At 39.2% G+C, this 14,683-nt stretch overlaps 1 protein-coding gene across 1 annotated transcript; it reads left to right on the top strand.

Moving 5' to 3' along the window:
- Window positions 1-34: 34 nt before the first annotated feature.
- gxylt2 (glucoside xylosyltransferase 2) lies at window positions 35-14,441 on the top strand. The gene is made up of 7 exons (XM_026307959.1): window positions 35-490; window positions 5,628-5,826; window positions 6,833-6,964; window positions 9,782-10,033; window positions 10,375-10,498; window positions 11,785-11,957; window positions 13,223-14,441. Exons 1-7 carry the CDS (start codon window positions 204-206, stop codon window positions 13,397-13,399), a joined length of 1,344 nt encoding a protein of 447 aa, XP_026163744.1. The 5' UTR covers window positions 35-203; the 3' UTR covers window positions 13,400-14,441.
- The last annotated feature ends 242 nt before the right edge of the window (window positions 14,442-14,683 follow it).

Raw genomic sequence — 14,683 nt, 5'->3', positions numbered from 1 at the left:
TTACGGTGAGGCCGGAGAAGCCACACCCCCGCTGTGTAATCCTCCATGGACGATGAGAAGCTGCTCTCCGCTCTCCATCATCATCTGCAGAAAAATGCGAGCGGGGAGCGGTAACAAAATGTCAACTCGGGCTGCTCTCCCTCACTGGCAGACATGAGCCGAGCCCCGTCTGCATCTTTCAGCCGTAACAAGTCGCTCTCACCATGCGGATCCACTGCAAAGTAGTTGCGATCGCCTTGTGTTTCGGAGTTTTCCTACTTTTGTACTTTTGGGGGGGCAACACCGCGGATGATCCACTGTTGAAAGAAGTTGCAAAAGAGGAAGAGCAGGACAGGAACTCTTCCCCGTCATCTCTCGGGCTCGGACGCGATGTTGCAGCAAAGTTTGTCAGAAAATCAGCCAATGGAGTCGGCGTGCCTGCGGAAGAGCCTCTCAAGGGACGCAAAGAGGGGAAGGCAAGCAATAGAAGGGCCGGTGTGAATGCAAAGAGGTGAGGGGAGTTAGATTCTTTCTCCTCTGTCGAGTGTGTGCCCCCTTTCCTCCACGCCATTTGTCCACACACAGAGATGCTTCTCTTAACTACTTGGCGTTACTGATTCTCATCTTTCCGGTTGTTAGGAAGTTAAAGTGTGAGTGTGTCAGCGTTTAATGACGCTTTGAAGCAGATGTGCTCCCTCCATCAAACTGCCTACATTGTGCTCTAAGACGCTGGGTTCACAATGGCCTGATCTGTCAGGGAGCACTTCAGCGTGCGTGTGGACATCTGGCTTGGCTGCGTTTTATGGCCATTATTTTCCCTCATTTATGGGACTGTGAATCACGCTGTTGCAATCAGAGGGTTGCTCAAATATCCGGATAAAATGTGAGCATGACTAATGTGCTTAGGTGAAGCTGTAGACAGTATTTGCACAGAGGATGTCAAACAATAGCACAGCAGAATAATAAATAATCATCTGACCTCTAAATCTTGATCATTTCACCCTTTTTTTGCCTGGAAAAGGGTAAAGGTCACCTTGAAAGACATTAATGGCAGTTAATTAGGGACACAAATGTGCACATAGTTGGCTTTAGTAGTCTGTTAAACTGCTGCATTGTAACACAGGTGAGAAATTACTGGAAATGAATCAAAACACAAAGTTATTTTGTGGAGAGGCTTGTCAACTGTGATTTCTAGGTTTGAATGGCTGAAGAGTTGCTTCATCCTGTCAGATGATTTGATTAAGTCATGGTCTTGTCACAGCTTTTCAAATTTAGACAAAGGCGGAGTTTGTCAGTTGCTATTTCTGTCCAAGGACCGACGCTTTTAAAAAAAAAAAAAAAGGTTGTTATGTCTTCCAGCTTTCTAATTTCAGCCCCACACATCCCTTGCATTTCCTTCCAGGTTGCATGCCAGCAATGCCTTTATGACCAAGCTCTGGCTGTGGAGATACCTGCTCTGCCAGCAGGCAATAATGTGTATTCTACTCCAAAGCCAGACTGGAGGTTGGGGACACTGTTCGGTAGATAAAAGCCATCAAGGCGTTACTTTGAGAAAGGACCTTTGCGTTCTCCCAAAAACCACACTCCTGCATGTGTGCTCAGCACTGATAAGGGAGATGGGGTGGAAGGGGTCAGCAGTGGCCATAAAAAAAAAAACAAAACACACTAACAGGTCTGGAAAAGGCTCAACACTGACTGCTGCGATTAAGGGAAACACACTGAGCGTCTGGCCAAAGCCTCTGAAAAACCTTAGTTTATTTAATTGCATGAGCTAATCTGATGGGGTTTTTGTTTAGGTTTGAGAGTATAAACACCAGAGGCACCTGAATAATAGGGTGCAGTTGCAGGAAGAAAACATACAAACCTTAGCAAAATATTCAATACTAATACTCTGATAATACATGTAAACAGAGGGCAGAATAAATTTCAGTTTTGCTATTCTTCTTTAAATCCAGGTGCTGGACAGATTTCCTGTGCTGCATGCTCAATAGACAAGCATGCCTTTTTTTCCTAATCATATCATTTCCTCTTGACACATCACACTACTTCCTGTAGAGGCACTCCACCCTCCACCCTCCACCCCCCACCCCCACCCCACAAACCCCCAGTCATCCTCTATGTAGTATACAGCAGGCTTAAAACACTGAAGGAACATTTATTAAAAAATATATTAATTGATAACGAAAATCATTTATATAGTCGCAGCCCTAAATGTGAAAACCTCTTATAATTCTTGCAGTGGAGCTTTTACTTCTAAGTTACACTTTCCTTCAGTCAAATCTCTTTCAAGTGTGTGTGTATATGAAGTCAGGATAATAAAGATGTTAGCCCAGTATCTGCTTTCTTGCACTGAATTAAGATCTATATCTACAGGATTAGATGCCTGTTGATGTTTTGTGTTGAAACAAATCCCTAGCCCTGTCACTTCAAATCCAGCCAAGCCGAAGTTGCTCTCTCGCAGTGGCATTATACATAGCTATAAAAATGTCGTCTCGAATGAATGAACACTAACAAATCGGGGTGATCGGAAATCTCCCTGCTTGCCCGTGTGGAAGCTGCTCGTGTGAGTTCCATCAGAGACAGTAATATCTCTCCGTCTGATTGGCTGATACACTTTTAAATTACTATAAAGTGAGCGATGGAAGGCATGGGAGGAGAAAGATGGATGTGCACTGGCAGAATTTAAAAGCATATTATTGTATGTTATTTTGGCAGGTGACTTGGCCAAGCAAAACAAGCAGTTGGGGCTGGAAGACTGTGTAGTTGAAATATTGAGTACTCCAGTTTGATGAATGACTGACTGGGTTAACACTTCATTAAATGTAGGAGGTTTTTTTGGTGCGTATTTCAGTGATAAGAAGTAACTCTTCATGCATAGTAAATTTATATCAGGTTTAGTGAACACATCTTGTGTGAATTGACACATTACATTCGGTTTAAACACTTAGAACTTGTTGCATCCAGCTAATGACCCAGTTTTAGGCTGATTAATTAAATACCTATGGTGTAGTTTCAGCCCTGGCTCTTTGTTCTGTACATGCACATTTTTCTTTGACATTGTCTTTAAAGCTGCTGCTTTTTCTCTTCTTACTTGATTTGAAAGGATTGGCTGCAGTGCTTTGTAGGCAGAGGGATCGTCTTGTGCTCATTCTGCAGTCAGTAATGAATTCAATCCTTTTTGTACCTCTTCTGTGGTTTTTGACTGCTTCCAGATGTGGGGAACATTGCCATGACGCAAAACATCATGTGTGCAGCCAATGCTTTATGCAGCAAAGAAATCTGCCTTTTTTTTTGTTGTTGTTGTTGTTTTTTGTTTTGTTTTGTCATCCGATTTTACACAGAAATGTTTTCAAGGATGTTTATATTTGAAACATAATTACAGTTGCACAGGAGATATGGGTTACATTTTCTGCAAGAAAATAGGAATGTGTGTTCAACAACCTTGACAGAGCATCGGCCTTTGAAGCGTGGCAGACAGATTTCTCAGGACCTTCTCATTCATCCTAATCTTTGGTTCATCATTGTCCCCCAGCCAAGCAGAAAACGAAGTGTCACGCTTGGAGACTGGCCCTCAACCCACCTGTCAAATTTCACTCTCTCCATCCACTTTATGGTGGACTCTTTGCTTCCTCCAGGAAATGCATGGCTTTTGGAATCATGCAGCCTTTACATATAAAACCATTTGCCTTTACACTGTTCTCCCAAAAAATGCTACAAGCTGAAACAAAAAGTTCTCTGTTCTCTGTTTTTTTGTGTGTGCGCCAGCCTTCTCCCCCTATGGCTATGACAGAATTTATGTTGAACATGTTGTTATTACATGTGTGTGTGTTTGCGGAGGACAAGTACATAGATGTTGGCCCTAGCTTGAGGCTCCCTCATTGTACAAATAGCAGCAAAGGCACATTTTTACATCAGATAAAAGACCTTGTTGCCTTTGCCAACTCACAGAACTACAGATGAGTTGTGAAGTGTGTGTGTTGTTGATGTTGTGGTAGTGCTGAATTTACAAAGGCACAGATTTTATGTCTTCCACTGAAAGCCTTGACTTTGCTCCTTTATCTGTCTGACAGTAGGATGAATGTGCTGATCTGCTGTTTCCTTGAAAGTTTTGCTTGTTTCTTCTCTCTTGATTCTCAGAAGTCCAAAATGAATTTCTTTGCTGCTAATGTCTTCATGAAGTGATATGTCATTACAGCATTGACATGTGAGGGATGGAGCTTACATGTGGGTGCTGTGCCCTGAGACTGGACTACATTTACTTACAGTGGGGCGTTTTTGAACATAAACAGCAGGGCATGATATCACCGAATCAGTGTTTCTTAGTTGTATGAATTCAATATATTAATATTTACTGTACAATTTATCAGAATTCAGTTGCTGTGTCTATGAAAAGCATTAAACTTGGTCATTCTACTACAAAATTGTGGTAAGATTCTAGGCTTGGCTTGCATGTAGACTTTGTGACCAGTTGAAAAAAAAAAACCCAGCTATTTTCCTGCTTACAAATGAAAGGTTGAATTTGTGCAACAAAACACACACTTTCTTAGTTAAATGCACTCAGAGGCTTCTACTTGTGCTTGTGCTTAGCATTAGCATTCATTACTGTCTTCTAATTGGCACCTACTGTTTCACAGTCTCACTTTAAATCATATAATTAAGGCTAAACAATCAATTAAATACAACCAGACATTGTTAGTAAGATATCAAAACATAACACTGCCTGCTATTAAGTAATTGACAACTCTGCTATTAAGTAATTGACAACTCTATAGCTGTTATCAATAAATACAAAGCTGTTTTATATTGCTAATATAAAACATGTTACTAAAACTGACAGTTGTAGTATTGTCATTTAAACATGTCAGCTTGAAATGAGCAATGGGCATCTAATATTTTAATTGATGAATCACACCACTAAGAATGGCATATTGGGCCTCAATTGTTTCTTTAGTACACACATATGGTATTGTAGGCAATAAATATAGTGTTTTTGTGAAGTGAAAAAAACACAGATGCACAAGGAAATTTTATGTTGCAACTATCCATAGTTTCAGTGGATGGCTTTATAGGATTAGTAATATGTAGTGGGAAGTGTTGAATTGCTATGTAATTTTGGGAAAATTGGAATTAAAAAATAAACTTGTAAAGGCATTGAAGCGTTGCACCAAAATATCAGACTTTGGTGTCTTCAAAAAACAACCTTTAAAATATCATATTGATCTGGAAGTTTCAGAGGACTCCAGATATTTCCATTCATTCATTATATATGTTTTGACTCATGGTCCAATTGCTCTTCACAAGCTCTGCAGCTCACACAGACCAATTTACAAGCGATGACTGAGGGGAACAAGGTTTATGAACTAAACAATTAGCAGCAGAACCAGATCTCCTCCACTTCCCTCACACATGACCTTGGCCCATTTAGAAAACACAGCTGGGTGGAGAAAAGTGCACATCCTGCACATCATTTGTTCGATTAATGGAGTCAGTTTTTATTGCTGTGTCCTTATTATTATTGTACATTGCATTGAAAAGATACTCTACCCATGTACCCATGTTGAGTTGAAACAATCAGTTTCTCCTCTTGTGCTAGGTTGTTAGCAGTTTTTTCACTTTACACCTCCTTCTTCTGTATATGTGTTTTCTAGTAAACCTCGGAGCAATGTGGCCCGACCTGTGACCAAGCGCAGCCGGGCTGATGAATTCATGCACTTGGCTGTGGTGGCCTGTGGGACTCGTCTGGACGAGACTCTTAACATGGTCAAATCAGCTCTCCTGTTCAGCCTCAAGAAGATCAAATTTCACATTTTTGCTGAGGACCCATTGGCCCCACAGTTCGAGGAAAGAGTAAGTAACCTTTCGTCTGGAGAATATATACAGTGCAGATTCTTACAAAAAGACAATTGTTATGGCAGAGAACCCTTGTCGAGAAGCACCACCTATTTTGGTTTATATTCTGCTTATATGTCTTCAGAGGTTTGTCTGATTTCAGATTTAATGTAGTGCATGTTGAACATTTCCCCCTCTCTTTGTAATAGATGACAACTAGATCAGAGCAGTTTTAACGCTGCCTCTCTGACTAACTCTACTACAGACACATAACCCTTTTGTCTCAGGGCTGTGGTATAATATATCACCCAGACATCCTTCTTTTTCTCCCGTACTGTGTGTCACCGCAAAGTCACCTTTAGAGATGTCCTTGGTATGACTTGGATTAGTTCCACTGATACTGTAACTAACAGCCTGTTACCATCACTCTAATAAATGGGCTTTCAACAGCACCTAAAACAATTTAAGCAGTTTTATATCCAAAACCCTAAAAGTGTGTGCTTTCCTTTATGTATGTTGTGACTTACCTGGCTGGGTTTGTAAAGAAAGGAGCGTCCGCAGAGTCAGTGTTACGATACATAGTGTGTGTGTGTGTGTGTGTGTGTGTGTGTGTGTGTGTGTGTGTGTGTGTGTATATGTGTGTGTGTCACGGTATTCTTTCATTTCTTGCCCTCGTCATCACAAACCCTGCCAACTGCTTGCAGCAGTCTCAGTCCTTTCAGGGCCAAACAGCTAAACTGATGATTAGAGGGGATTCAGCTCCTAACAGGCTGGATAATACAGGCTTCAGCTTTCCGTTGTTTAAGAGGGTGTTTTCCTGTTTAGATTATAGCTTTTTAATAAAACTACAGCTGGTGAAAAAATGTGTTGTAGGCAGGCTCACACAGCACCAAGAGACATGACTTCATTGGCTGTCTTTATGGTGATAAATCTGTGATTTGCTTTCAGAATAATCACTGTTTTTAGTCCACCTTAGTTAATTTGACACTTTGCCTGTTTAAAATACATGGTGCTTTTCTTGCAGATGAACCAGTGGCCTAACTTCATCACGGCCAAGTTCCAGTACAGGATCTACCCCATCACCTTCTCTGTGGGGAACGCTGACGAGTGGAAGAAGCTATTCAAGCCATGTGCCGCTCAGAGACTCTTTCTCCCTGTAAGGCTGCAGCACTTATCTCCTCTCATATCCTCACCACGCATAACATCATTAACCAGTGTTCCAAAAAAAAAAAAAAAATCATTAATCCATTTCATTTGTATTCAAAGCAGCATTTGCCTACTGCATGGTTTTAATGAATTACTGGTATGATTACTGATGATTTCACACCTTTTCTGCAGCATTTACTTTACAAATAAGCAGTCTCCAGGGACTGAATCCAGTAATTTCATCAAGTCAAGGTTGTGTCTGGCTATTGATTTTTTTTTTCCTGTCATTGTTCATTGGAATAGCACCCAGCCAACTTACAATGTAATGAACATATTGCTGGTTGAACATAGATCCATAAGTGTTTTTCTCTATGAAGCAATGAAAGAATAATCATTATTCACTTCATTACTGTAGTAGCACCTCATAGGAGTCTTTTTGCCTGCAAAATAATTAGAATTATTATATATCCAATCCAGTCCCCTTTATTTATAGTGCACGTTTAAAAAACAACACATCAATTTAAACAATAAAAATAAATAAAAACACAATTAAATCAATCACACAATAAATAAAAAGGTGATAAAAAATTTTTGATTGATTTAATCTTGATTCAGTATTATTGCACACTTCCATAAATGTTTTTGGCAGCTACAGTGACGCTGCAAAAATTCAGGACTAGGAGCAGACCAGCACATCCGCTGTGGCTTCCCCTGATGAAAAACATTTTGACATCTTCTAGGTATTTTCCACTACTGGAACCTAATGACTTGTAACTTACAGCCATTGGGTTCTTTTCTGTTTTTGTTTCCACTGTTCTGATCTCACCCCGCGGGCTGCATTGATAGTTTCAAAATCATATAGCTTTTCCTATTTTTCTAAGTAATGGGGCAGTTCAACCAAACTCTGCATATCTATTTTTTATTTTCTCTTGAAGAAAAAAACACCTGTCAGGAGTCATGCAATGATACAGATATCTGTCCCATGGTTTTGTGACAGATTGCTATATTTACCAAACAAGCAGGACATGAAAATGAATTTTGAAGTGGTTTTACATTTTCAGCAATGAACGTCTAAAAACCTTCCAGCCAAAAACCATATCATTTTCCAATCACACCCTTCGTATCAGGCTCTAGCATATATCCCTGTACCTGCCATACAGTGAAACTCAGAGGAACTCATTTTACTTTGTTAACAGTTAACAGTTTTCTGTTCAGTTTGATCAACAATACTAAGTTATAGTGTTCAGTCAGTTTTGTGGGTTTTAGAGTACTCACCACACATATACATGTTCTATTCATTTAAGGCCTGATTGTTTTTGTGCTCCTGTAAAAGGGTGGATCACACTATTTGCACAGCATAGCTCCTACTTACTCATTTCTCAGTGCCTGTTATTGCATAGCTGTGGATATACACATAAAATGAAGTTGTTGTGAGGATACCTGTCTAATGCTTGGCCATGTTTAGACTGATTTTAGCAAAACACACCAGGACCCACTCGTCACTGCTATCTGCAACACAATCCACCTAAAACCATGAATCCATGATCAAGCACACTACAGCTGTGGCTAGGTTTTTTTTTTTTTGTGAGTAATGCAAGCACACATAGTGCTCTATCTGTACTGACCTAGCACCTCAGACTTTATCATCCCAGCTAATAGTGCTACAGCTGTAGAGGCAGCCTGAACATCTGTCTCTCTGTGTTGCATATTTTAAATGGATAATTGTGACTGGTATCCTTATTGACAGTGTGTGCTAAGAAATAATACATAATATACAATTTGGAATATATGGAAAGTTATTATTTTAAAAAAAAACTGTCAGAAATGTCATGTCACAGCACAATTCATCAGCAGATGCACAAAGTAATCATCTCATCTTCAACTCATTGTATTGTTCTTAGCTGACAGTCAGCGTCAGCATTTTCTCCTGCCACTGTGGAAGGTTGGCAACTCTTTTTGAAAAGTTGGAAGTGTGCAATTGTTTAAATGTTGAACTAATTTCAGTGTCCTTAAAAACATACATGCTTTTTGTTTATTTCTGATTCCAGTAAGAAGTAATGAAATGTCTCATTTCATTTGGCCAGCAGTGTTTGGCCAAAGAATATTCAATTTACAGTGATTTTTAACAACAAACTTTAAAACCTTAGAAGCCCAAGCAAGAGAATATTTGGATTTTTACTTAAAATAACTAATAAATAATAAATAATTTATTAGTTATATAGATAGCTTTTTTTCTGATGATCGCTTAATTGTGCATTTAACTAATTATAGAAGTTCCTCTTAGGATTATAACCATCTGCTGTATAACTAAAAAAAACAATCCCCATTAACCTGAGCTGCACTTTGTGTTTAATGCTAAGCAATAAATATTAGCCAGACAACACACTAAACCAGGACAGCTTAAATTTGCCAAACATCAGCTTTTCAGTGACAATACAGAGCACATTAACATGCTGATGTTATCACTGAAGTCAAAGCACTGTGCCTCACACAGCCTCCAGCATGGCTGTAGACACTTGTGTTAAAATACTGAAGCTACAAGGTTTGTTCAATGTTGAATCACACTTTTCCTCACTCAGACATTTAGTTGATCTGATCTGAACTGAACCTTTTAATGCTTTCTGCATACTTTATTGTTAGGCTGTATACATTTTTAAGTTGCTGTCTGTGTGAGCAAGCTGTTCAAAATGGGTTATTTAAAACCACATATCAAAAGCAGTTTTATTTATTTAACCTCATTTCTCTGTGTTGCATCATGTAAGTATGCCCATACCAGTTTGTTTTGATGGAAAGCTGTGGTCATAAATATCCTGCTATGTGCTCCCAGGTCATCCTGAAGGATGTGGACTCATTGCTCTATGTGGACACTGATGTGCTGTTCCTGCGACCCATAGATGATATCTGGAGACTCCTTAAGTCCTTCAACAGCACTCAGCTCGCGGCAATGGCTCCAGAGCATGAGGTCCCCAAGATTGGCTGGTACAGCCGCTTTGCACGCCACCCTTTCTACGGGATCACGGGGGTCAACTCTGGCGTCATGCTGATGAATCTCACAAGGATTCGCAGCTCACTGTTTAAAGTAAGGTCAAAATATAGTCATACTTGCTCACAATCTGATCGGTAGAAAGCCAAAGCAAGTCATGATTTCCCTTTTGCAGTTTGAAGAGTTTTTTTTTGAGCTCAAGTCACAGCCTGAGAGCTCTGAATGGGTCATGATTGAAGCTTTCTGATTACCACACTAGCATCACACACTTCTTCCCTCAGAACTCAATTTAGCTGCTCTCCACCTCTTAATACTTTCAGGAGATTGCAAATGGAAGCAGGAATGTAAATGTGCTCCTCCTTTGATGATGTGTTTTTGGGGAAAAAAAGGCTGCTTTTGAGCTGCTTGGGGAGTGAACCGTTTTGTTGGTATTTTAGAACAGCTTGATTCCCACTGGCTTGTCATGGGAGGATCTTCTACATCCACTCTATCAGAAGTACAAGAACCACATCACCTGGGGCGACCAGGATCTCCTTAACATTATCTTTCACTACAACCCAGGTACAGTCCTTTTTACGTGTATATTCATGTCATCATAGAACATATAGTGATCACACTGAAAACACATGCTGCACCTCCAGTGCATTTTGAAAAGCCCACTAGTAGATATTCTCAACACAACAGTTTCACACTACCAACATGTTAACATTAATTGTGTCTTATTTCACTGTTGATAAACCAGTCTACACTGCGAGCATGGATGAGTAATCACATGAGGCCATGGCTGTAGGCAACAACAGACTGAGTTCCAGCTGCAGCAGCCAGATGTAGGCATTAAGTGCTCAGAGCTATCAGCAGAGCTGGCATGTTTGCTTGAAAATACAGCGAGTAGTGTTTTACATGATAAGCCACTGAGCTCTCTGCCATCTCTAGAGGAACATACGAGTTAGTCTATGAGCATTGTTCGGACCTGTTATGCTTGTTCTATAATCAGAAAACAAAATGCTTTGATCTCTCTTCAGTACAGGACTAGAGAGCTGATTTTGATTCATGTTGTTAAATACATATTTATACTTGTATATTCATTATTCAGTTTTTCAGCTTGGTCCGCTGTGCCATAGTAGTTTTTGGTCTCATAGAATTGTACCTAACAATACGTTGTATAAGCTTCTATCCTACTGTTTACATTTTATGTTCATGCATAAATTATGTATACATTCCCACCATGCAGCTGCAGTATAATTGCCATCAGCCATTGAGCTGCTGCACAGAAGCAGGTGGCGACTGATTAATTTGCTCAAGGGTACCGTGCAGTGTAAACTGTTTTCTGTGTTTTCAGAGATCATCTTTGCTGCCTTTGTTTAGGAACAAAACAGATGAAAGGAAAGAAACAATTAGTCTGGTAGACTATAAAGAAGAGGATGATGCCATTTTTCTAACTCTGTTCCCAGTCAGTCCATCTTCCATTCTCTTCTGTTCTTCCTCATATTGTTTGCACTGTTTATGTGTCTGGTACAAAGACCTGGAACAGCACTGGTCATTGTGGAATGTTTTCCCACAGAAGTGAATATCACATGCTGTACAAAAAGAAGTTTTGCTGTACATACCCCTTACTTTGAAATAAGGATAGTGGTATTAGGTTTAATGAAATAATTGCTTATGGGAACTTTTTTAACTGTTTACTCTGCACTATACTTTGGTTCAAGCTCTCTATCCACATTCTTCAATATGTATTCAAGAAACTTTGTAAGTCACTGTAATCACTGTAAAGAGATTGTAAAGTGACACCAAAGTGTGTGTTGTAATAGATCGGTAACTATGTGTTCCTGTCTGCTATTCTTTTTCAGAGTGTCTCTTTATTTTTCCCTGCCAGTGGAATTACAGGCCAGACCACTGCATGTACGGGAGTAATTGTAAAGGGGCTGAAGAGGAGGGCGTGTCTATCCTCCATGGCAACCGTGGAGTGTATCATGATGACAAGCAGCCAGCATTCAAAGTAGTTTATGATGTAATACGTGATGTGAGTATCCCAGTAGGATATTCAAGTTTCACTAAAACAATGTGGTACTGAACTGTAGCGTCCTCTGTTGAAACTGCACATATAGTGTGTGTGTGTACTAAATAATTCTTTTTGACAGTAACTAAACTGAATTAATTATTTCACTAGTTATAGTAAACATAATATTTTTAAAACTAAATGATAATATGAGACTATTTGTATATTATTGATCAAAATGATGACATGAACAAGTATAAAGAAACATATGCTTCAAAAGAGGTTCATCTCAAAAAATGGATGCAAAAATAGAGCATTTTGTAACTGCAACTAATCACATTAAACATGGCTGCACCCCACTGAAGTGTGTCGTTCCATGGGCCTGGTATTATCCATCGCCAACTGTTCTTAGCTACTTCTGTGCTTTTCCAGCTATGGCACATTAAACTATCTACTGAGGTTGTATGTTGGAAGAATAATTTAATAATCATGGATAGCATAGTAAATATATGTTACTTCAGTAATAACCCCATGTTTGTTTAATAATAATAATAATAATCCATTTTATTGGAAGTGCCTTTCAAAAAACTCAAGTACCCTTTACAAAGACAATAAGAAACACTGGCGGCTGAGTTCTGGACTAGTTGCAGCTTATGTAGGGATTTGTGAGGGAGACCATAGAGGAGAGAATTACAGTAGTCTATACGGGAGGTGACGAGGCTGTGGACAAGGATAAAGGTGGAATGGACGGTGAGGGAGGGGCAGAGATGATTAATGTTTCTAAATGGGTTTGTTTTTTAGTTATTTGTGGAGGCAGTAAAATGCTCAGAATTAGCACAGACTAGAAGCAGATGGAAACTGCAGTCCAGCCATGTTAAAATAGGGAAAGAAAAAAAAAAAAACATCCAACACCTTAAACCACCTTTTCCAAAATGTTCAAAAGAGTTCTTTTAAGGACATCAGTTCAGAAAAAGAGCAGGTTTTAGTATTTTCTCTCTGGCTTGCATTAAACAATCTGGGTCAGTTTTTAAATTTAGAATTTGTTTTCTCCGGCAGCAGAGTCAGTTCCCCCTGCTCTGCTGAGATAAGCCTCTTAAAGACGAGCTGGGTCGTAATTTATGATTAATAGAGCACACCCCCGCCCTGCCATACACACACCCATCTAACTCAGCTGGCAGAATTTGTAAATATCATTTAGTCTGTAATATGATAGGTTCATTAAATAACTATCAAACTGAAACAGATTTGGAATCGCTACTGACAACATGGTAATGTCTCAATTCTTGCAGTTTCCCTTTGATGACAACATGTTCCAGTCACTCTTCTACCCCATGCAGACCAAGTTCCTGGATACGGTCAACACCCTGTGTGGTCGGATTCCTCAAGTCTTTCTCAAGCAGATAGAAAAGACTATGAAGAAGGTGTTTGAGGAGAGAGTGATCCGACATGTCAGACCACACAAATAACTGATGGAAAAACTGACTTTCTGTTTTACCTGACAACACCAAGGACCATCTTGCTGTGGATTACGTGTCATACCAGCATCTTCCAGATTGAACCAGTGGCTCTGTGTTTACAGTGTGTTCAACACATGGCACTTTTTAGAGTGATCTCTGAACATTATGATCCTCCAGTGATGATATTGTAATAAGTCTCTGTATAGAGAGAAGCATACAGTGCTGGTCAGTGATGCTGTAGAATAGGTTTGCATTACTGTGGTTTTTTTCACATCCCAGTTATGTCTGGTGATGAGAATAATGGAAAACCACAGTCAGAAAAAAAGACTGCATGAACTCTTTTTTTGTTTTTTTTTTGGTCCGGAATAATTAAAGCTCAGCTGTTCATCAAGTAAAAAAAGCAAATTTGAAGAAATATTTTTATCATATAACTATGTTGTTTTTCCTCATGAACAACTAAGCGAAGTCAGCTTTGGACTTTGCAGTTTTACTACATAAAGTAGTAGGTTCATAAACCACTCCTTTAAAATTGTGAATGTTTTACCAGCAAATACCTTGAAATGTGAGTGTCTGTATGAATGAGAAGAGGAGTCAGTTCCTGAAATGTTCTGCAGTTGCTGAATTTCACTAAAAGTATTAAATACAGGATACATTAGAAATATTGACTTTTATGTTACATACCGGATGTTATAATGCACTTTCAGAATGATGTTAGTACTGGATGTTTGTTTGTACCCATCATGTTGACATTAGATGCTGGACTGTCCAAGTGAAAGACAAGTGACATACTACAGTCAATTATGTGCCATATAAATAATCACGCTTGCCATGGATGTTATTACAAGAAGTTGACTGGTATAGATGTGTGTGTGCGTGCGAGGATATCCAGGTTCGTAATATAAAGTATGTTATGTTGTAGACACAAGTCACATGTTTTAGCGAGCTTATTTCCAACATGGTGTGATGATCTAAATGTTTCAAACTATTCAAACTGGAAACTCAAATGGCTGTACAGTAACGTTATGTTTCTAAATAAATGCAATGTACTGAGCCTGCTTCAGCCTCATTTACACCTGCAGTTTATAGGTATAATATATTCATTATGTTTAGATAAATATTTAATGTGATGACATAATAATTGGCTTATGATTTGGAAAGTACACATAACTAAATACTGTCTACTCCACCAGTGGCTTAAGGTCAGAAGAAGGTTCTTTAATTGAGGCTTTTTAGGTTTTCAAACACATTTTATCATTATCCCGTCATTGATTCACTTCATGCACTCATAAAACA

The sequence above is a fragment of the Mastacembelus armatus genome, chromosome 5, assembly GCF_900324485.2.
Source record: "Mastacembelus armatus chromosome 5, fMasArm1.2, whole genome shotgun sequence".
NCBI lineage: Eukaryota > Metazoa > Chordata > Actinopteri > Synbranchiformes > Mastacembelidae > Mastacembelus > Mastacembelus armatus.
Note: the sequence above shows the minus strand (reverse complement) of the source record. Positions and strands in the feature narration are given on the sequence as shown.